This window comes from Contarinia nasturtii, unplaced genomic scaffold (genome assembly GCF_009176525.2).
Source record: "Contarinia nasturtii isolate CC-2019 unplaced genomic scaffold, AAFC_CNas_1.1 Cnas_scaffold_493, whole genome shotgun sequence".
NCBI lineage: Eukaryota > Metazoa > Arthropoda > Insecta > Diptera > Cecidomyiidae > Contarinia > Contarinia nasturtii.
In genome coordinates, this window is record NW_022197846.1 from 1,499,326 (window position 1) to 1,522,216 (window position 22,891).

The following is a 22,891-nucleotide window of genomic DNA, read 5'->3' on the forward strand; positions in this document are numbered from 1 at the left end:
GTTCTCGGTTCTCATACAATTCGTAGCCGCTGTCCACACACTTCGTTCGCATACGGCTCACCCATACATATAAACACATATTTTGAGAATAAATAATGAATTCACAAATTTCGCAAACACTGAAAAAGAGTCATCTGAAATCATACCCACTGCGTCCATCATCACCACGTTATTCAATATGGTAATCGTACATTGAGTACCGCATCAAAATACTAAAAAAGGTATGGTAGCAATTGCAACGCGTGAATATTTACGTCTGGATTTAGATCATCACAGTCTGTCGACCAAAGTAAATGATGAGATATACATAATATATGATAAAATAAATTGAGTGCTTAACATATTTTATAAAATTATAAATCAAACAAATTTCTTCCAAAAAAAATTCTGTGCATTTTGACAATCAATCATAGCTGTCCACGAACACTAACCATCGATTCGTTCGTTCGTTTTCAATGTATATTTTGTTCGTTCGTTCGTTCGTAGAAAATGAATTTTTACGTTCTTGATCTTATACATATGTGCATAAACACATATATTTACGTATACGTCCTTGATCATTTGCAACAGCAGATTGCACTTGGTATATCAAAGTACATAAAACTTTACTACTTTTCCTTTGAACGATGTTACATGCGATGAAATGCAAGACTCAATTTTTTTGAAGAAACTTTATTACAATAACATGAAGTTATAGAATTATGAACTGATTAATTTGAAGGGAATATTTAATTAATTTAGATACGTTCTGTGACATAAACTTTTGCTGTGGCTGGAGCAAAAGAACGACGTATTGCGAAAGATACAAGTATAGCCAATGCAATAAGCACGCATCCGAGAGAATTGATGACAACGCCCTCCTCTGTAAACTTCGAATAATTTTCACCTAACGTCCAAATTGCTTTTTGAGTTAATCCACTTAAACAGCTGGCAATAGCCAACAAAAACGTTGCTAAACCCAAACTGGCGTGGACTGGAATTAAGGCACCGCGGCAACCATAAGTCATTTTATTGCAACATAAACACACCAGGAATCTATTAAAAATTATATGACAATTTTTTTAATATCTGAAAAATTGTATTTACATATACATGTACTATTCACTTACGTGAAGAAACCAATCACAAACTGTAACCCAAACAACCCCATTGTGACCATACCGAGCCATGAATGTAAGGAATAAAAATTTGGTTTCGGTGGGCTATCCAAATTGTGGGAGTCGTACACGGCCAAAAAGCCGATTGCAATACAGGGTATTGATAACGTATGAAACAGGGAATGTGCTAATTTTGCATAAATATGTTTCAAGCATCGGCACAAACGATAAAGTAAAATTGCTATTTTTGAAATTAAAGCAAAGAGAAGAAAAAAAAGATGGAATTAACAATAATTTTAAAAATATAACGTTTTTATGCTTACAAAATCCCGATAAAGTAATAAAACCAATGACCATAAATACAGGATGAAGATTGAATTGAATTTTCGGGTTTTCTGACCATGCAAATCCATCACGGTAGTATATGACCCAAAAGAGTGTCAATGCGGAGGCACCAATAAGAAGCACAGAAGAAACGATCACTGTCAATATGTACTCGCACCTGAGAATTTGATAAAATTATTTGTGTTGTGAAATGAGAGCTATTCTTCAAGTTTGTACAAAGAAAAAATCAATTCTCACCATGAAAAAAAACCCCATGTATTCTCGAGGTCATCATCGTACCTTCTGAAATAAAAAAATTGTTTGTTTGTTTTTAATAGCTTTTTTACTTTTTATTCATATTCATTTTATCATTTGGCGATTGAATTCGCTTAGTAAACATAAATCTGGTTTAATATCTGCAACTGCTATTTATTATTAGTAATTAAATTATTGTATACTGTATTAATTGTTTCGCCATATTTAAATTGTTAATTTTGAAATAATCTTCAGTTTAAACAGTTTTTGTGCTTTTATCTTAAATAAAAGGCCAATTGTTTGAACAAATTAAGACATAAAAGAACTAGAAATAATTTAAAAATGTAATAATTATTCTAATTGTTGCGTGTCGAAATATAAAAATGCAGTTTGTATCACATTTGTGTTGATTATTGAGATTTTTTACGTAAGGCTTTTTATATACGAGTGTGAATTTATTATATTATTATATTGCTCATTTAAAAGCAAAAAGGAAAAAAAATTCTTTGTATGAACAGGTAAAACATTATGAAGAAACCTATATGATAAATACAATGGGTATTTATTTAACACATCAAATGGACTACTCTCTCATTTCTAAATGCAAAAAATATAGATTCACAATAGCATATAAAATGTTAGATAGGAATACGTGTTTGGGATTTTTTCTCTTTTAGATTTATCGTGCTACGTTTTCACTTAAGTGAAATTTCCAATTCCCCTTGAAAGTACTAAAAGAATTTCTCCAACAGCAGCCATTGCAAAAACAAAGTGCATTGAACATGCACGATGATCGTCATAAACCCATGGGTATATGCCAATTTATTTTATTCACGCAGTTAATAATGAAGATCACTTGATCATTTTGAGACCTAAAACGATAGAAGATCGATTTCTCTTGCAATGCATTAAAATATGTGTAGTTATGTGATTTACTTTTTATCTGGAACCAGAAAAAAAATACTTACTTTCATTATGGCATCAAAAAAAGATCTTATATCATATAATATTCATCAAAAAAGATATGATACGTGTTATCTTGAAGATAAGCGACAAATTGTGATTTCATTTGTTCCGTTATCTTATACGATATATGAAAACACACACTTCAAAACATTAAATTAATAACTTAAATACGGCGCAATACTGCTCATAAATCTGTCACTGTTGCATCATTAATTAAATCTAACTAAAATATCTTTGCTAATGGTATGGAATATGCCACTTTTAATTTAAACAAAGCTCAGAAATGTTGGAAGCATTTAAAATGTGATTTCACTTACGATGTCCCAGCACTATTTCCGCCTCTTGTCATTTCTGAATTGACCAACGAATAAAAACTGCAATATTTTTCCCCGTAGATTTGTTCTTTTTTGCAGTCGTAATTTTTTTCTAAAAAAAATACAAGATACGACAGGAATTTCCTTCAATACCTTCAAAATTCAGCTTATTCTTATTGTAGATAAACTCTAACAAAAATCAAAACGTTAATAATTTGCACAAGTATATTTTTAGTTGGGTGTTGTTTTTATCTCAATTTGATCATAATTTTAAATAAAAGATCAAGTTTATGTATGCAAAAACGATTAAGGTGGAATAAAATATTTCAATTCATTTAATATTAATTTACTTGATGAAAAATTTCATTTACAGGATATTTAATTATTACTTTTACTGCTAGACTTATTAAACCGGAGCAACACAGATAAATTAATGTAACATTCGTCTATATAACCGGAGATCCCTCATGTGACTGACCCTACACTGTTCACTTAAATTCAAAACATGTGCATGGATGTTAATGTAAAATTTTATTGTTCACGATTTTTCAGTACATACACACATCTATTAAATTCTGATGGCATTTGTACACGACGAGACTAAATGTAGTTACAATGTTTTGAATGTGTTTGTTGTGCTCCATACATCAATAATAAAAGGAAAACCAAAACAATAAAATACGAATTTTGATGGCAGTATGATTACATAACATATGTCCATAAAGTTTTGGCAGTAAATTCAGGCGTTTATTGCGCCACATAAACAAAATCAAAAATATCAACCAATGCACACGGCACGTTTATCAGTACCTCGGGACTACTATCAAACTCAATTCGATGAAATACATCAATTCGTGGAGACGTACAAATTGGATTTACGAAAAAGTGTCTCAAATGGTTGTGGCGGCTAAGTTCAAAACAAATTTCGCATGTGTCTAAAGATGAACCCATCTGCCTACGAACCATATATTGTGTTTCATGGACTTAGTATGAAGACAAAGATTCTAGAGAAAGCAAAAAGTACGGTCGTATTCCCTATTTAAATGCTCCAACCCTCCAAAATTGTCATCAAGTACCGAAAACCGGGTTGGTCAAGCAAAAATTCGTTTTTGGTGATTTTTATGGTTACAGCACATCAAAATTTGAACCAAAACAATAGATTTAGACCCGGTCATTAGGAATCAGCAAAATAAGTAATGAAAAAATTCAATATGGTGTCAAAAATTGGGTATTTACTTCACCTCATAGCATTTTGCACTGAAAAATTCATCATTTTGGACAGTGAAACATTCATCGCTATGTCGAACCACGAATCAAGTGCAAGTGGTTTCTTTTGCACTGATTATGTTAGGGCACTACTATATAAGGCTAGAGACGTCGACAAACCGAACTTTGATAAAGGCGTGTTTGTATGGTAGGATCTTCTTTGGAAGGTGTTTTAGAGCCAATATTCGAGAATTTGGTGCTGAAACGTAAGTAAAACCTTCATTACATGCTCCATTATCAACCAATTGTTGTTGAAATCGATAGAATTCATTGAGAACTATCTGATTTAACACAAAATTTTGGTTTGCAAGCAGAAAAAACCACAATAATGGCTCACTTCTTAAAATATGACATTTCCGTGAAAAAAGGACCATCTGTTTAACTTCACAAAAAGACACCAAATTAATTATTTCTCGTCTGTTTTTGGATGTAAGTTATAGGCGAAGGTCCAAAATACTTGAAACAAGCAACAATTAGCGGGAAGGTTCGAGAGAAAGTTGAAAGAAATCGACATATTGGTCCGCCAAAGCATGATTTTGAAGGTTCGACGCATACTGAGGAAAATCGAAGACAATGGCCCGTTCAGTGTAAGGTGAATGTGCTATTCGTAGCCCATTAATGAAGGTTTATACCAATAAAAAAGAATTTAATATTGTATGTTTGTTGTTCAAATGGCGAACATCTGAATTTACTGTCAAGACTTTATGGACATATGTTATTGTGGTTGCAAAGTGATGTGCTGCAATGCCATTGTAAACATCAATACAGTATCGCATATCAGGTTTATTGAAATTGAGTTCAATGTATATGTTGCCACTGACTGAGCTGAAAAATATTTTTGTAATGTACTTTCTATGTGTGTGAAGCACGAGCAAAATTGTTTTCTCTCGAAAACGATCACTACTATTGTATCTTAGCGAATGCTTGATTTTTGCTAACATTACTTTCACTTAAATCTTCAAATTGGATTGTTTCTTAAAACAATTGAATTGAATAAATGATCTAGAATAAAAGTATGTCTTTATGGTGACAAACACCATGAAAACTGCAGAAGAAAGTATATTAAAAAGTATAATAAACTATTTGCACAGTCGTCTTTCCACATTTAGTACAACAGAGTCTATAGATAAGTTTTAAGATTTAATGTTGTAAGTATCATTCACAAAAAATATTGATATATTTAATTTTACAATTGACATTGTCATTCAAATATTTTTACATTTGGTACATTATAGTAAAAATTATAATCAATAATATTCGTTTTTTATTTTAAAACAACAACAACAACAATTATGAAAAAAACTACAACATATATTAAACATTTTCGAAAAATAAAACTTTAACCACTCTAATCAATCCTGGATTTGTTGTATTAGTGATATACAGGTTAATGGTTAGTGACACAGACAAATTATGGTAATTATCTATGGATTATTGGCGCCAATTTACAAACATGCAAGTAACAAAACTAAAAACGATTTTCACTCGTAGTTGTACGAGATCGTGGCCTCTTAACTCATAGACACTCTCAATATTGGGGTAGCATTAATAATAATTGAAGTCATCAATAACTGGGCCAAATAAATCCCAGTGATGGTTTTTTCCTATCTGAATAGCGCTAGCTATTCGCAGCGTCTGAACAGCATTGCTGCCCAGATGCTGGCTGAATCGAAGCGGTTGCCGCACGCGTTTTGTACCACACAACATATTGTCATATAGTCTAAGTAACCAGTGAGCTCACAGAGTATGATACACTAATACCATAGTCAGTATACAAACGCATGTCGAACAGAGAATGAACGCGAACGTATATGCTCTGTGTGGTACAAACGAAGTGTGTTGCGCGTGCGGCAACCGCTACGATTCAGCATCTGGGCAGAAATGCTGTACAGGCGCTGCGAATAGCTAGCGCTATTCAGATAGGAAAAAACCATCACTGATAAATCCAGCCAGGGATACGTTGTTAATCATATATATATTTTCACCATAAAAAATCAATTTGAAAAATCAAAATGAATTTCCTTGTTCATTGCGTAGTTTTCTTTCATATACGTATGCCTTCAGTTAGTACTTGAAAAGATCCGGTAATGAACTTTAAATGGCAAATGAACCGTGCGGTTAATAATATATTTAGATTATTTTCCAACAACTTTAATTCAAACGTTTGTGGTAACAAAATTGGCTACATCCGTCTTCTGCAACAATTTATATCAATTTAAAAAATAAAAAAATCATATCATTGATGCTCTAGTTCCAATAGTGAAAAACTATATTACAGAATTGTATTATACACACAAGTACAGTTAGTATTATTAATTTACTATATTTTCAGCAATATTTTCAATATAAATGAACCAGAGTAACAGAAAATTTGTCTTTTAAATATTCACCAAAATAAAAATAAACGTTTTTCAACTTACTTCTCAAGAGGTGTAGACTGACAACTTGATGATGTTTTTTCACTTTCCACCGGTGCTTCTGACAAGGGGTTGACAGTATTCATTTTTTGCGAATAGTAGACCACTTATCTAGACTTTTTTTTTAAAGAAAACGTTCCACTTTAGAATTAAAAAGAAATAGATTAATAGTTAATATAATATAATCTTATAATATAAGATAAAGAAATAAATTAATAGTATTTCCATATACAGTTGGGACTAATAACATCAGACTAGTAAGATAGTTAATACTTATTTTTGTACTAATCACTTCTAATAACTGGTAATAAGATGTCATCTTATTACACTAATAGTAATAAGTATAGTTATTAGAATATTACTAATAAGATGCATGTAGTTATTAGTATAGTTAGTCATCAATATATTTCGATTGGTGTTACTAGAATCAAATTTTCCTTTGGAAATTTACCGACTTTTTGCTGAAAAAGAAACTCCCGGAGACTTGGTATAACTCACAAAATTATTAAAAAAAATTTTTTTTGTTATTTCGACTGTCTTTCATCGCTACATGGCAAGTTTATATGAAACTCTCGGAAACTGGGTATAACGCAAAAAAAATATTGAATTTTTTTTTTCGTGTTTCAGTAGTATTTGATTCTAGTAAGACCAGTCGAAATACTATTATTTATTTATTTATTTATTTATTACAAAGCCTACATTTATGCCAATACGTGTTAACAGTGAACTGAGAACATGCTGGTCAGAGACCCAATACGGCATAAATTCCGCCCATGGTGCGTCTTTTGCAAAGAGAATACAGTCAGGGGAGGGATGGTATTAAAGTGAAGCTTCAATACCAGAATTGGGTCCGGAAAACCATGGCAAAACCGGCCTGACTCTGGAGAGCCAGGGGAAATACAATAATAATTATTTGAAGTTAAATTACGTTAACATTATTAGATAAAAAGAAATGAAAATGAAAGACTAAAATTATCTTAAAACTAATTGGTAAGGAACTTCATGACATCAATCCGAGAATTCGCGATGGAAGTAAATTTATGATGTTAAAAACGATTAAAGACGATTAAAAAGGATTATTGAGCGACACGTAACAGATGCTTTATGCTATTTTTAAACGAGACTATAGATATAGAGTTTCTGATATCAACCGGTATACTATTCCAAAAATTTATTGCCGAGTAGCCAAATACGCGATCATCAAATGCGGTGCGCGGATTGAATTTTACACGAAGGTTATCAGGATAACGCGACGATTCACCGTTACGAACAAACATGTGATTCAAGTAATCAGGCGAACGATTTCTAATACTAATAAGATACATGCATCTTATTAGTCTTCTGACTAGTAATATTCTAATAACTATACTTATTAGTGCAAAAAAATAATAAGTAATAATATAGTTTGATCTTATTAGAATGATAAGATAATAAGATGAATAATGAGATACCGAAAATGCCCAACTGTATTTCCATAGCACTTTGAATTGAAATAAAACAAACATACGTTTTGATGACAAAAAATTAATCAATTTCTGGTAGACACAAGACGTTTTTAAGTAGATTTATTTATTTAGTTTGTATGAATTGTAGTTATTTGTATGAGGAAGTACAACAATGATAGAACATGCTAAATATTTATAAATTTTGGTCACTAAACTGTATGTTCAGATTGACGTCACTGTGATATTTTACACTATCTACTTGATGTTTGTTTGATAGTGTAAAAATATCGGCCAATTTGGGACGTTTTGACGATATATAGATAGTTTCGAACAAAGTGAGACGTTATAATCGGTCATAGTCAAATTTATATTCAGACTAATTGTAAAACATTGTGAAATTTAACATCGCCAGAAAGTTGTAGTCTCTATTCTTTATTTATATATCAAACAAATAACAATTTAAGTAGCCCGAGATATAGCAAATATAATAAGGAAACTATAAAAAATGGTTTCAAATAAATAACGCAAATCGCTATTATAATTTTATTGAATTGAAAATATATGGATTAACTTTGCACAAAATAAAAAAAATCAGGCTCTAAGACTTTTAAAATCGGTTTTTATTAGTGATGGTTTTTTGCTGTCTGTATTGCGCTAGATATTCGCAGCATCTGTCCAGCATTGCTGCCCAGGTGCTCATTCGATGCGTTCATCGCACGCCGCTGTGTATGGTACAAGAAAGTGTGTTCCGCATGCGGTATGCGGTGAACGCATCGAATCAGCATCTGGGCAGCAATGCTGTACAAACGCTGCGAATATCTAGCGCCATTCAGACAGCAAAAAACCATGAACTGGTGGAATTCCTATATTTTCGTCCCCAAAAATCTTTTTACACAGGACTCGTAAAACAATGGGTAAATTGCCGAAGTACACTATATGTCAAATTACTCAAAACTCAATTCAGTTCACACTATTCAATTTCACTGACCGTGAATAGCGATGCTTTGAAATTATGAGCGTTCAACGTTTCTGCTATGCACACACCTCTCAAATAGTATATAGTTTATTGGGTTTACAGCCGTTTTAAAGTGCTTACGCATCGGTCGTTGATTGCAATCAAACTTTGCCAAATGATAAAACTGAATATCCTCTATTCAACCGTATATAGCTTATTAGCCGATGAACATTCCTTAAGAGTTACTCTGAATTCTCAATGACTTATAATGAGGAAAGTACATTTTTGGAACTGAATTGAATTCAATAATTCTCAAAATATGTTTTTGTATGTGTCTTTTTCGTAAACGCAATCGAGTTTTTGAAACAATGATTGTTCGAAAATCATTCACAAATTTTTTATTTCACTCAATTCGAGTTATTTAAAAGGATTATTTTCAAGATATTGTTAGGAAATTACATTGGTTATTATTGATATTTTTTTAAATTTCACTCATTTAACTTTTCAATTTCAGAATGAAAATTTAAATAAGCCAGGCGAAGGAACGTTCATCAGATATCATTAATCAATTATAAGCATAAAAAATGATTAATTTTGCTGTAACACTAGCGCAAAAGGTAAAAAGATTGTTGTATCGAGATGCCCTTCGTGGTTTGGTGAAATACATGAAAGATAACATGTTATTTGTTATTTTGTTAATAAAAGAAGATTCGTGATTAAGTCACTGCAAACATATTTTGGAAAGAAATCCAATGAATTTCGGGTTAATAGAATGCAAAAAATCAATGTTTGTTGTAATTTAAACAAAATGAATTCGAGATATGATTTTGTGATTTGGATCAGTACAGCCTCTATTCTTGGAAAAAATCAAAATAGGACATACACATAAGTTACAAATATAACGCTTTATTTAAAAAAAAATCGAAAAACCTTCAACTATGTTTGGTTTCTACAGTCGAAAAAAACCTTTTTTATTTTATGCCTTTAACTTTAAATTTCAGTAATTTTTTACTGAATTGGGTTAAAAAACAAACAATATGCCAACACATCGTACCCAAAAATCAAAGTTACATCCAGAATACAGCTGCTTGTAAACATATAATAATAAAACGAATAGCACGCTCTTCACTACATGACAAAAACTTGAATGCACTCAATTTCAAATAGAAAACTCGACCTTTAAAAAATTTGACAAACAAACGACGTCTGAGTGCTTTTAAAAATTCCAAAAATAAATGAAAATTTAACACTTTGGAAAAAAAGTCATTAATTTACTCTGCTTCTAAAGCAAAAACGTTTATGGAAAAATGTTCATTTTTCACCCATATTCCTAAGCTTAACCATGTTTGAGTAGCCTGAGCTCAGTATGATAAAATAAATTACCAAAAAACTTTGGAACAGTTTCCTAATATATCAAATGATTTATTACACATTATAAAAAACAAACCTCTTAATTCGAAATGTATAAAGGAAATTATGTGTCGTATTTGTACAAAAAATAGCTAAATCAAAGTAGAAATACACTCTTAACAAGAACGTTTCAACTGGAACGACATATACAGAATGAATCTGTAGTATTGTGGAGTCGGGTACATTGCTACTTCAATGCAATCTATGTGCTACGTTAATTTGTTAAGCATTATAAATTTTATTTCACTCAAACTGTTTATCGGAACCCTCGGAAGCTGGGTATGTGTAGGGCAATTGGTCTAGCAGTGGTACCTTAAAATATTTTTAATTTAATCCGACCCGGAAAAACTTTTCAAAAAAATGATCTCACAAAGGCAAAACATTTTATCGCCAAGTGCTGTTTAACGCTGAAAAGCTATATTTGGTTATATTGAGTGCATACAAGTTTTTTCAGTAGTGGTAAATGACGTCATTTTCCGGTAGTGGTCCCTTTCCAATCCATCATCGTGAACAGTGTGTCCATAATATATAGAAATAGCACTAAATAGTGTCGATATCTATACTATATCGGTCCACTATATATGGAAGATATTGCCGCACGGCACCGTATCGCACGATCGAAGTGAGTGTAGACGGGAAAAATCACAAGTTGCCGTGCGGCAGTAGAAAGAACTGTGTCTATGCGTCAACATTTTTGCCGTCCGCACTCACTTCGATCGTGCGATACGGTGCCGTATAGCATCTTAATAGAATATCATTATGATACAAAATGTATTAAGATTCGGGTTTGGCGAATCTATATACCAAAATAGTGTTGGCTGCGAATATCTACGAACACTCGTTCGTTCGTAGGAAGAAGATGATCGAAAGTAGTATAGCATTCGTTTTTTTTTTCCAATAGATGGCGACACTAGCAAGTTTAAATTTTAATTGTAATACCACACTGTAAAACTGAGGGGATATTTAATAAAAATCCAAAGGGATTAAATTCTAATCCCGAATATATAAAAAAAATCCCCAATTAGAATGTTAAAGCAATACTAAAATTAATTTGTTTGAATTCGATTTATTGATTATCATCGATTTCACGGTGCAAAAGGTACAGTTTAAAGCAGAGCAGCGATTGCGTGAAAGAAGCAATACATGCGCAATCATCACATGTACGCTAAAGGTGTACATCACAGCGACGAAGCGGCAGAGTGCGCACATGTATTGAGGTTTTCACTATTTTATCAGCATATTTTACTCTGTTGTGATGCTTGTGTATATGTATTGTTTCAGCTACAACTGACAGTTCTCGTTTGCACTGTACTTGTGTATATGTTTTGCTCAGTGAAATCGATGACAACAAACAAAATGAATTCAAACAATTTATTTTAAGTACACACCTAGTATGTAAGGAAAAGTATTTGAATCGGTCGAAAAAATAAGACCCCCTAAAAACATGTTTTCTGGGTATTTTCTGGGACTGGGTGAATCAGCCATTTTTTCGATGTTCGAATGTATGTGCGTACCCTGTACGCTGTACGTAAAAATTTGTTAACACGATAACTTTCAACCAAGAAAAGTAATTCAAAATCTGACTTCACAGGATAATTATCTTGGGGGTGAGTTTTTGTATGGAAGCCATGTTGTTAGCCCAAATGTAGAAAAAAAAATTCCCTCCTGTTTAAATTCCATATAAAATTTCTCGATGCAATTTATAACACCAAAGAAATTTTTGCTTCCTCAATACTTTTCCTCAATTCCATATTTTAAGGTCACAGGTAGCGTTTTTACACTATACGATGTATAAAAATGACCCAAATTTGAATTGTTAAAATCGAAATTTCGGATCTTTGAAATCAGTTTTCATAGATTTTAAGATCTTGTAAAATGTCTAATTTTATTCTATGATCTAAGCCGTATTCAAAAGAATGGAGCGAATAGATAAAACATATCTACACAGTGTGCACTTTTATTATATATGGGTTTCAAAAATACGTTTTTTCTCATACATCAATCTTCTATTAACAGAGAAATCCTACTCTATTCGTTACACAATTTGGTTCCTCTGTGTTGCACAGACTTGTGACAACGGTATATGATCATCTTCGGCGCTCACTTACGATCGCAACCGGCTCGATATTCACATTCAGTTGTAATTTACACTCTGAACACATCACAGTGTTTTACCAGATTTTTCTTTCTAAATACGATTATATTTGCGGTAACTAAGGTATATTTTGCCTCTAATTTACTTTAAATCATCTTTACATAAATTGCTATTGTGTGTTAATAATAATATTATAGTTATTTAAAATGTTGATCATAAAAAGAATTATAAATTCATCAAATGTGTATGAATCTATTTGTGCTCCAATTTGATTTCATTTTGCTTTGATTTTCATATTTTACCGCAATACTGAACTTACATATTAATAACAAAAACGGCAATTGTCAAAGAAAACGAAGTTAAATCTTGATAAGCTATGACAGCAATGTATAGGAAAAAAATCAAGTGTTAAATAGGAAAGTTTACATAAACGCAAATGAAATTCCAGTTGTTAGAAAGCTCAGCCAATATGAATTACTGCGTACGACGAAAGTATTGATTTTTAATGAGGATAAAATATTTTCAAGAAGTATAACTTTTATCAAGTTCAATTTGTTAAACGTGATGTTTAAAAATATACAAATAAAATATCTGATTCTATAAATATCACTTCAAATTAAAAAAAAAAAAATGTTAAATTTGCATGTATATATGTATATGAATATAAAATGAAAGTGATCATTAATTATGATCAATTATGTGATTTTTTCAGTGGAAAATTAAATGAAAGCAATTGTTCAGTTGAAAGATATCGTATACTGTGCTAATCAGGTCAACATAATACAAACAAAGTCAAACTGGCGTCCAAAGTGTTGCGAGCTAGATCAGAGAGCTTCACCGAGAGCGATGCAAGCTTTGCATCGAGCACAGATGACACTAACGAATGTTCTACTGTAACCGAAACTAATGTAACATCACAAAACACAAGCCTTAGTAAGGCGACCATAACACATGTTACGGTGCCCAAAAGAATTGTGATTAAATATTCCGCCAATATAGAACAACCTAAGATAAATCCACCAATTGCTATACTCGGCCCACGTGATAGTGAGTCATCTGATCAGGGAGTTCTGGAATCTGATTACAGCGAGGAAGATGGAGAGTCAGATATGGAAGAGGTTGATGATGAAGAAGACATTGAAGAAGAAATGACAGATAATACAGAACCACTATCGAAAGATGATTTGACTACTGCCGATGTCACAGAATTAACAACAGAAGCAGACGGACATAGCTCGGACGAAACTGAGTCAGAGGAAGAATCAGAATACGAGGAAGAAGAATCAGATGAAAATACATCGAGCCAAAATATAAATGAATCACAGTCAACAAAACGATACGTTTTAGAGGATTTTCAGCTATTAAAAACAATTGGTAAGTACAGCGATAGTTTTTTGTAAATATTAAAACACTCCATTTCAATAGAAAAATAATTCTTCAAACATTCCTCATCCTCAATATACATTTTCGAATTGGACACAAATATTCGTAACTTTGAACGTATATTTTTTCTTGTGAATTACTTATTTAATCATTCAATACAAAAAATTCGATGATGTTTTGAAATTTATTTGAGTTTATTTTATATTTGTTCATTTTATACACGTGCTTCTGTGGTAGTAGGTTTGCTTCCGTGCAGTTATTTAAATATAGCGTGACTTTCTGTACGACTCAGTAAAATTATAGAAGTTTGAAAAAACAATCAAAATGCTTCCTCTCTTTTTGTATGATACTCGTTCAGACGGTGAAATTTTCATCATCTTTTGGAATAAATATAATTTTCATTTTTTTTCACTTTCTGATTTCGTGTTAGATATTAATAATCGTATAAATATGTGTAAATATACACGAATGAAACCATAACACAAATGGATGATCAACGTAAACGTAGGCGGACTTTTTTTAAATAATGAAAATTTAACAGCAGTTATTAATATAATGGAAATGAGAGATCACCAAATTACTGAGTTTTTTATTTTTAATAATCAATTTATTTCGTAATCCTCCATTAATTTATTATTAAAAAAAATAGAATCATGGAGATTTCCAAGTATTTTCAAAGTACATTTTAATGTAACCCTTGAATACATTTTTGTGATTGTTTACATTTTGTTATAAATATCAAAATTAAATCATCAAATAATAAATTAATGAAATTAAATTAGGCGAAATAAAACTGTTGATGAATAGTTTATATCCAATGATGTTCTTTCATCAATAATTGGCAAACATTCTATAAACAACAGCTCCTGTAACTGAATAAAAAAAAAAACAACGTTGACTTTGAAAACGTCATTCTCTCATATTTCTCGCTAGTTTTTGCGTTCTTTGTTCATTCAAAAAAGCTTTGTATTTATCAAAAAGGACTGTTATCTAAAGATATGAAAAAACTGTTCAAGCAATACTTTTCTAAGAAATTTCAAGTAATCCTAAATATACAAAGATATTAACAGTATAGCATTGGAGAAATTTAGAATAATAATTAATATATCATATTTATAACTATTAATATAAATTATCAATCGTTAGTCGAATATCAGAAGAAACGGTGATGTTTTATTCCTAATAATAATACCAACTATCGCATATTTAATAAATATTTGCATTAAACATAAAACATCCCAATTTAAAAGTAATCTCAACTGAAAAGGAAATTGTTTCGAAAAAATGTTATTTAATAAATGTATTTCATCAAAAACATAGACCAATAAAATTGATAAACATTTATTGCCCGATATTCGATCCAATGTAAGTCCCATTGGAATTCTTTGAATGAGTCTAATCCATTAAAAATAGAATATTCAAACCGCAGCAAATGTATTTACAGCACACGCTTCAAACTGTGACTGTGTTAACTTAATTCAAAACAGAAATCCTGACTAGGCATATAAAGATAACTATGTGCCTCACATTCAGAATGTATTCTGCACTTATTATTTATTTTAACCCACATATGTTGTTTGAAAACATTGAGGTTTCGCAACTACTTAAAATTATATGATGAACATGAAATAGTAAAATTTTTGAAGCTCTGTCGATAAAGAAATTGCTCAATCATCATTTTTCACGTCAGTAAAAAGCATTACAAACTCGCGCGTCAAAAAGCAAATACTACGAACAATACCGTTTGCACTAGTCTCGCGTACAACATGTATATTTCACTTTCATAAAATAAGGTGTTGACAATAATTCATCATTTAATAATACAAAAAAGACTTTTCGGCCTGAATTAAACATGAGTTGGCTACATTGGGTTTCCACTAATTACTTGATTCTTTAAATATGTGAGAAAAAAAGTTCAAATTAGTATTAGCAAGAGATATAGTTTTAATGAACTTTGTTTCTTTTGAAATATTCTAATATTCTGTTATTAAACTCAATTAATAGGCACCGGGACATTTGGTCGTGTCTGTTTGTGTTTAGACCAAAAGACGAATAGATATTGTGCAATGAAAATATTGGCGATGTCAGATGTTATTCGACAAAAACAGGTGGAACATGTTAAAAATGAAAAAAATATTTTGGCAGAAATTAAACATCCATTTATCGTGAATTTGTAAGTAATAATGAACCATTTTCTTTTTATAAAAGCTATTTGTTCTATGTTCTTTGAATTTTATTGATTATAAAATAAATATCTGTTTAGTTCAAAATAAATGTGGTAATAACAGAAATAATGCTTTCGAAATGCTTTGAAGTGGCCCAAAATAGTAATTAATTTACAACATTCCAAGTGGGTTTTATCATATTCAAAAATACCCCCAAAATCAATGGGACGAAATGACAGCAAATTTTAAAATAAGCGCGCTGTTTAGTTTCGATTTGAGTTGTTAAATTACATTGACGTCCCCTTTGAAATTGGTGGCGCCACCGTCGGCTCAATGAGACTTGAAGTCTTCACATCATGTCATTGCCCAAAATACGAGCCAAACCCAAAACTAATTACATATTTGTGAAAAATTACATTTAGCCGTCAAGCACTGTACTCTCTCTAAATCCCCCCTATCACTATTTTGGGGGTATTTTTTGAAATGTTTGTAATTTTTGTATGGGAGGGGATGTTGAATGGCAAAAATAAAATGTGCTCATGAAATTAGCTATAGTTGTGCAAAATTCCGGAACGGTACTAGAACTTGACTCAATAGTGGATGAGAAAAATATCAATTTTATGGTATTTTTGGATGAAGAATCCGAATTTGGGGGTTTCCACAGTAATGAAACGACAACAACAACAACACGTATTTTTAATGTCAAAATGTTGAGTCAGAATGGTGTCGACATTAGTGATAGTATTTTGCAACAATAATTAATTTTCATTGTATGTTTGCAAATTCGATCTAGTTCACATTGACGGTTGCAAGTATTGGTTCTTCAAATCATTCATATCCATTCATATACCGAATAGATGACTATGTGATCGACGGTGCTGAAATCGCCCCCGCTTTCTCTATATATTTTGTGGGTATATTTTTGTTTGGTTGGTGTTTTTTTTTGTTTGGACGACAGAATTGCAAAAGAAATACATACAAAATAAGAAAAAACCAAAAATCTCTCGAACTCAAACATCTGAAACAAAATACTTTTTGCTCATTAAATCGTTTAAGGACATGGACTGTGTTTCTTCTGTTACATGTACATTATAATGGACAAGTATGGTAAAAACTCAGCCATAGACTAGTGGTTAGCGTGCGAGGTTTGTCAGCGTGAGGACACGAGTTCGATTCTCGGTCAAATTTCGTCCGGTACTTTTCCACCGTGATTCGCTCAGGAATTGTCTGTGGTTTAAGGAGGAGAGGTTAATGCCGTGTCTCGGATTTGTGGAGTGCTTCGGAGCGCACTTAAAGCCGTCGGTCCCGTGTGTATGCACAACAGAGATATGGGTTCAGCACAGACACACGTAAACATGTAGTGACTTCGCGTTAGGTTGATGTCTTACCATTACATGTTAGATATATCAATATCCAATACATCAACCGCAAAAAGGTAGTGCCGAACTGCTGGTGAATATACCGATAAATCAGTGGTATTCGCATTCCCCCATTTGAAAAAAGAGCTCAACGCCATATGTATGCATCGGTAGAATTGTGACTGTCATGACAATTGCATTGGAGGAATAATCCAAGCAATCGAATGACAGCACCATGCAATAAGGTTTGTGTCAAGGTGTTATCAGATAGCGTAACTCCAATAATGCATCAGGCTTGATAGCATACATTCAGGAGTGCATCGGCCTAGATAGCGTACTTTCCGGAAATGCATAGGACTACGGCACAAAAACGCAAATCTATATTATCTATATCATGGGGTCAATCACGAAATTCTAGTGCATCTAGATTTTGATAAAATTTTACTAGAAAACTAGAAAATTCTAGTGCGTGAAGTTGTCTCTCAATAGTTTTTCATATAAATTATATGGCCTTTGGTGTGAAGTTGGCTTCGTTTGTGACGTCATTCTTCGCACTAGATTTACTAGTTTTTCTAGATTTGTTTCTGTGTTCAACGCTGGAACTTTCTCTATGAGATCAGAGGCGATTTGACTTTTAAAACGTGTGGTGAAAATCAATTTACTTTATTTACTACTGAAAATCATCATAATATTATTGCTTATATAATTTAACGTAATTAGTAAATATTTAACTTTTTTATCACTGTGGATACTGTAACTTAAAAAAAAAAAATGGATGAAATTTGATTCGTATATTATTTTTATCGTAGAATATGGCACACGAAAGATGACTTGTGTTTATATATGTTGTTTGAGTATATCATTGGCGGTGAATTATTTACGTATTTACGGAATGCTGGTAAATTTAACAATTCAACAGGTAAGTTAGTTACTACATAATTAATAATAAAATACACCTTAAAAATGTGTTATGTCAAATTCCGTTCGATGTTGAATTTCCAAAAATGGTTCACACTTCTAAAATGTATAACTTATGTTCATTATATCATGAGTCTGTACCAACAATATATAATTTAAATTTATTAAACAAAAAACCCGTGTGCAAAAGAAGTTACTGAATGAGTGCTAGCTGAAATCAACTAAGTTTTGTTAACTGTAGCCGTTTAACCAGTTGATGTTCGTCTATTTATCTGTTTGAAGCTCAAACTTTGAACAGACTCAAAAAATTAAATTGGCTTCGGGTAGATTGAGGTTAACAAGATCTTTTGATTTCCACCTAAGTAGTTGAGTTTGGTGAATAATGAGTGGTGGATTTGGTGTATAACTTCAAATTCACCAAAAAATTCAAGTTGAATTATTTCATACTTTTTTGCAAAAAATTCTTTGTTAAATGCATTGAACCGTTGTATATTGACCAAATATGAACAATGAAATTGTTATTAAATATTTACATTTCCCGAAAGTGGCGAAAAACTTGTAGAAAAATCCAATTATTTGGTGGTTCAATAAGTCTTTGGCCTAAAAATGAAAAATACATATTTTTGATCAAAAATCATTTTTATTATTCAATATAATCCCCGTCGAGTTGAACACACTTGGCCCAGCGCTCGGGTAACATTTCAATGCCTTTCGAATAATGGGTTTTGTCGAGTCCCCAAAAATAGGCATCAGTTTGCCATCCAACCTCTTCATTTGAGTAAAACTTCTGTCCTGCAAGTCACCTTTTCAAGTTTGAAAACAGATAATAGTCGCTGGGGGCTAGATCTGGAGAATACGGTGGATGAGGAAGCAATTCCCATCCTAATTCATCAAATTTTTCCATCGTCAATTGGGCTTTGTGTGGTCTTGCGTTGTCTTGATGAAAAAGAATTTTTTTCTTTGCCAAATGCGGACGATTTTTCTTTATTTCATCATTCAAACGGTCAAGCAAGGCTATATAATACTCTTTGTTGACCGTTCTACCCTTTTCGAGATAATCGATGAATATTACCCCATGCGCATCCCAAAAAACACTGGCGAATACCTTGCCAGCCCATCGATCTTGCTTCACACGCTTAGGAGGTCTTTCATCTGGTCCTACCCACTCCGCAGACTGACGTTTGTCTTGTGGTACGTAGTGATGGACCCAAGTCTCATCCATCGTGATGTATCGACGCAAAAATTCCCTTGGTTGTTCTTTTTGGTCGATGTTGAGAAAATGCGGCACCCACATAGCAAGCAGCTTTTTCATGTGCAAATGTTGATGCATAATTGTAACCACTGACCCTGTTGATATGCCTATGGACTCAGCTATCTCACGCACTTTCACTTTTCGATCATTCAATAACATGCGGCGGACTTGTTGAATGATTTCTGGGATAATTGTCTCTTTTGGGCGACCTGATCGTTCAGCATCAGCGGTGGATGTACGCCCGCGACGAAATTCAGCAAACCAGTATTTGATGGTTGAACTGGGTGGTGAACAGATGCCGTAGCACTTATCTAGCCATTCCTTTGCTTCGACGGTATTCATTCCCATTAAAAAGCAGTGCTTAATCAAGACTCGAAATTCACTTTTTTCCATTATTTGAAAAATCTCAAAAGTTGCTTGATACTTATGCCTGTAACTTGTGAACAAATGCACGGATTGGGCCTAAAATTTGACAGTATTGTGAAGACAGGTGGTACTTGTCAAAAATAAAGAGATTTTTTATTTATGACGCCATCTGGTTGTCAGGCCAAAGACTTATTGAACCACCAAATATCTTATTTTCCAAAAATGTGAATTTTTCTACTTTTGCAAAATTATTAAAAATTGTTGTACCTGATAAATAGGGAAAAGTAGTGGCTAGCGATGGATAGTACTTTGAATGAAATACATTGTACCATTTCTTTAAATAAATATTCAAACATGAAAAAATGCCGGTTTTTAATGCATACAACCAATATATTTTCACTGATTTTTTTTATAATTACAGCGAATTTTTATGCTAGTCAAATTATTCTTGCGCTAGAATATTTACACGAAAATTCAATTGTGTATCGGGATTTAAAGGTAATCGTGTTTTTTTATTGTTCATTTTACAAAACGTCTTAATTTTGAATTGAACAACAATTAACGCTAACATTCCTTAAAGCCTGAAAATTTGCTGCTAGATCGGGAAGGCCACTTGAAAATCACTGACTTCGGTTTTGCCAAAAAATTGAAAGATCGGACGTGGACTCTGTGCGGCACACCAGAATACCTTGGTAATTTAATTTCAAATTGTAATAAGTTAAATGAACAAATTTTAATAATAGTGGATTATTTTCAATACAAAAGCACCAGAAATAATTCAATCGAAAGGTCATAATAAAGCTGTTGACTTTTGGGCACTCGGAATTTTAATATACGAGATGTTATGTGGTTTTCCCCCGTTTTATGGTTGGTAATTAACATTTTACAGTAATAAGTTATTGGAAAAAACCCGAATTAATATCCCATTTTCCTTCATTATCAGCTGATAATCCGTTCGGTATTTATGAAAAGATTCTCAACGGCAAATATGAATGGCCATGTCTTGTTGATCCCATCGCAAAGGATTTAGTAAAGAAATTGCTCGTCCCAGATCGTACTAGGCGATTAGGTAATATGAAAAAAATGCAACATTATTTTCCAGCTTTTACAAGCATCTTATTATCAAATCATGCACACATAAATAAAAAACCAATTGCAAACAGAACAATTTGCAAATGAACTGAAGTCTGATGGGTAGTCAAATGTCCGGTCAATGTCAAATTTCAAAAAATCGTTTGTTGTACTATTTTTATTTTACTATATACTTTTTTATAACATCAAAATACCGACAATATTTGCCCGAAATTCGCACACCACCAAAATATATCTCATTTAATGTGTCTGTACATCAGAGTTGACTACGCACATTCATATTCGTATTCGTTCGTGTGAAAAAATATTTTTAATTATACTTTTCCGCACACCCACTGTGTGCAGTAAAGTATTGCAATCACCCCATGAAGTTTTGAAATCGCTAAAAATCGTTTTTTACGCGGGCACACCTTAGTGACTGTTTCCAAAATCGATTTATTTCTTATTTATGATGTACCTCGAGTCGAGTATGTTGTGTATCTATGATAAATTTTTTTCGGAACCCCCTCAGTACCCAAAAAATTTGGGTCGGTAGGAGGATAAAAAATTCTAGGAGGGCATAGCTCCCATACATATGGTAATATTTTTTGGGTTATTATTATAGTACTCTTCAATACCTTTCTAATGATATACAAATTGTATACATCTGTATATAGATAGTTTGTAGATATTCAATATTGAAACAATATTATACCGCTCTTGAAGTACTGAAAAAAGTGAAAAAATAAATAAATATTCATTTATTCTTTAAATAAAAATTATGTTTTTTTTTGCAATTTTATGCACAAAATTCAAAAAGAAATTAAAAATGTTATTTGAAAAATAAATGAATATATTTTTTTACTATTTTTAGAGCGGTATAATATTAATGGTTTTTTGAATTATTGTTCTGGCGCTGTACTCAAATTCACTCGTGCTATATTCATGAAAAGTTTTTGAAAGCGTGATTAGCCCCTAAACCAAAAGAGTCCCAAATTGCAAGCAAAAGCAAAGTGTTGTTCTCATCAAATAGGTAGAGTGAATTAAAGATATTAATTGCAGGCAACTTGCAGCAGGTTATAAAAGAGAAATTGGAAAAGCGAACAGAATCGGAATCGTCTTAAAAACGTTGTAATGTGATTAGATGTAGGTTTTGATAGAGAGGTCACAAATTGTGACTCACAATGCTTACGGAACAAATACATTCAATTTGCTATTAATTATGTAACTTTTCCATTCAAGATACAAATACAAAATCAAAATTTTATTTAATCTGTTTACGAAAGCGCATTTTTTCCCTTCGAGAAGAAAAATATTTGCGCCATATTGTACAATGATTTGAGAATGATACAAAGTAAATCCAGTTCCATAATTATATTTCTGATTCTCCCGAAGGTAATATGAAAAACGGTTCTGAAGACATTAGAAGGCATCGATGGTTTAAAAATTTGAATTGGGATGATGTATACAACCAAAGAATCACGGTATTAATATGATGATTATTAATATAACATTATTAAATATTATACTTGAGCTCAAATACGTTTATTAAAAATAGCCACCAATTAAACCCAAAATAACTACGGAAGGAGATACAAGTAATTTCGATGATTATCCCGATGATCAAGTGGTTGCCCGAGCGATACCTAAAAAGGATTTGATTTTGTTTGATGACTTTTAGCAATTTAGTATTTTATCATGAAATTAAGAATGAATTTTATTTATTTCACATCGCGTCAGACAGAATTAGTTTAGTTTATAGCCTTAGAAATTTAAGCAATATGTTGGCGCAAAACTTATTTATATTTAAAAAATATATGTTGGAAAATTTATT

General features: G+C 32.0%; 2 protein-coding genes across 11 annotated transcripts; one reads left to right on the forward strand and one right to left on the reverse strand.

The window, feature by feature from the left end:
- Nucleotides 1–652: 652 nt before the first annotated feature.
- LOC116339207 (cytochrome b reductase 1) lies at nt 653–10,610 on the reverse strand. 9 transcript variants are annotated; one of them, XM_031764937.1, is made up of 6 exons: nt 10,487–10,610; nt 6,643–6,780; nt 1,680–1,724; nt 1,421–1,599; nt 1,110–1,338; nt 653–1,035 (listed from the first exon to the last, which is right to left on the reverse strand). In XM_031764937.1, exons 2-6 carry the CDS (start codon nt 6,723–6,725, stop codon nt 738–740), a joined length of 834 nt encoding a protein of 277 aa, XP_031620797.1. In that variant the 5' UTR covers nt 6,726–6,780; nt 10,487–10,610; the 3' UTR covers nt 653–737. The 9 variants fall into 9 exon arrangements, with proteins under 9 accessions (XP_031620797.1, XP_031620799.1, XP_031620806.1 ...); XM_031764939.1 differs by having other exon boundaries at nt 6,643–6,755; nt 10,487–10,599; XM_031764946.1 differs by lacking the exons at nt 6,643–6,780; nt 10,487–10,610 and adding exons at nt 2,960–3,068; nt 3,328–3,490 and having other exon boundaries at nt 1,680–1,721.
- Nucleotides 9,639–22,882, forward strand: LOC116339206 (cAMP-dependent protein kinase catalytic subunit 3). Of its 2 annotated transcripts, none has more exons than XM_031764936.1 (10): nt 9,639–9,656; nt 13,257–13,918; nt 15,932–16,100; nt 18,260–18,369; nt 20,408–20,484; nt 20,567–20,678; nt 20,752–20,853; nt 20,930–21,055; nt 22,453–22,541; nt 22,616–22,882. In XM_031764936.1, exons 2-10 carry the CDS (start codon nt 13,654–13,656, stop codon nt 22,736–22,738), a joined length of 1,173 nt encoding a protein of 390 aa, XP_031620796.1. In that variant the 5' UTR covers nt 9,639–9,656; nt 13,257–13,653; the 3' UTR covers nt 22,739–22,882. The 2 variants fall into 2 exon arrangements, with proteins under 2 accessions (XP_031620796.1, XP_031620795.1); XM_031764935.1 differs by lacking the exon at nt 9,639–9,656 and adding an exon at nt 12,524–12,667.
- The last annotated feature ends 9 nt before the right edge of the window (nt 22,883–22,891 follow it).

What these genes read in the sequence shown, in the direction of transcription:
- LOC116339207 (XM_031764937.1), bottom strand. Translation starts at nt 6,725, where the DNA reads ATGAATACTGTCAACCCCTTGTCAGAAGCACCGGTGGAAAGTGAAAAA. An exon ending in ACATGGGGTTTTTTTTCATG is followed by an intron (nt 1,600 to 1,679) that starts GTGAGAATTGAT and finishes TCAAATTCTCAG; the next exon opens with GTGCGAGTACATATTGACAG. An exon ending in TATTACTTTATCGGGATTTT is followed by an intron (nt 1,339 to 1,420) that starts GTAAGCATAAAA and finishes TTTCAAAAATAG; the next exon opens with CAATTTTACTTTATCGTTTG.
- LOC116339206 (XM_031764936.1), top strand. Translation starts at nt 13,654, where the DNA reads ATGGAAGAGGTTGATGATGAAGAAGACATTGAAGAAGAAATGACAGAT. An exon ending in TCAGCTATTAAAAACAATTG is followed by an intron (nt 13,919 to 15,931) that starts GTAAGTACAGCG and finishes CTCAATTAATAG; the next exon opens with GCACCGGGACATTTGGTCGT. An exon ending in CGGCACACCAGAATACCTTG is followed by an intron (nt 20,679 to 20,751) that starts GTAATTTAATTT and finishes TCAATACAAAAG; the next exon opens with CACCAGAAATAATTCAATCG.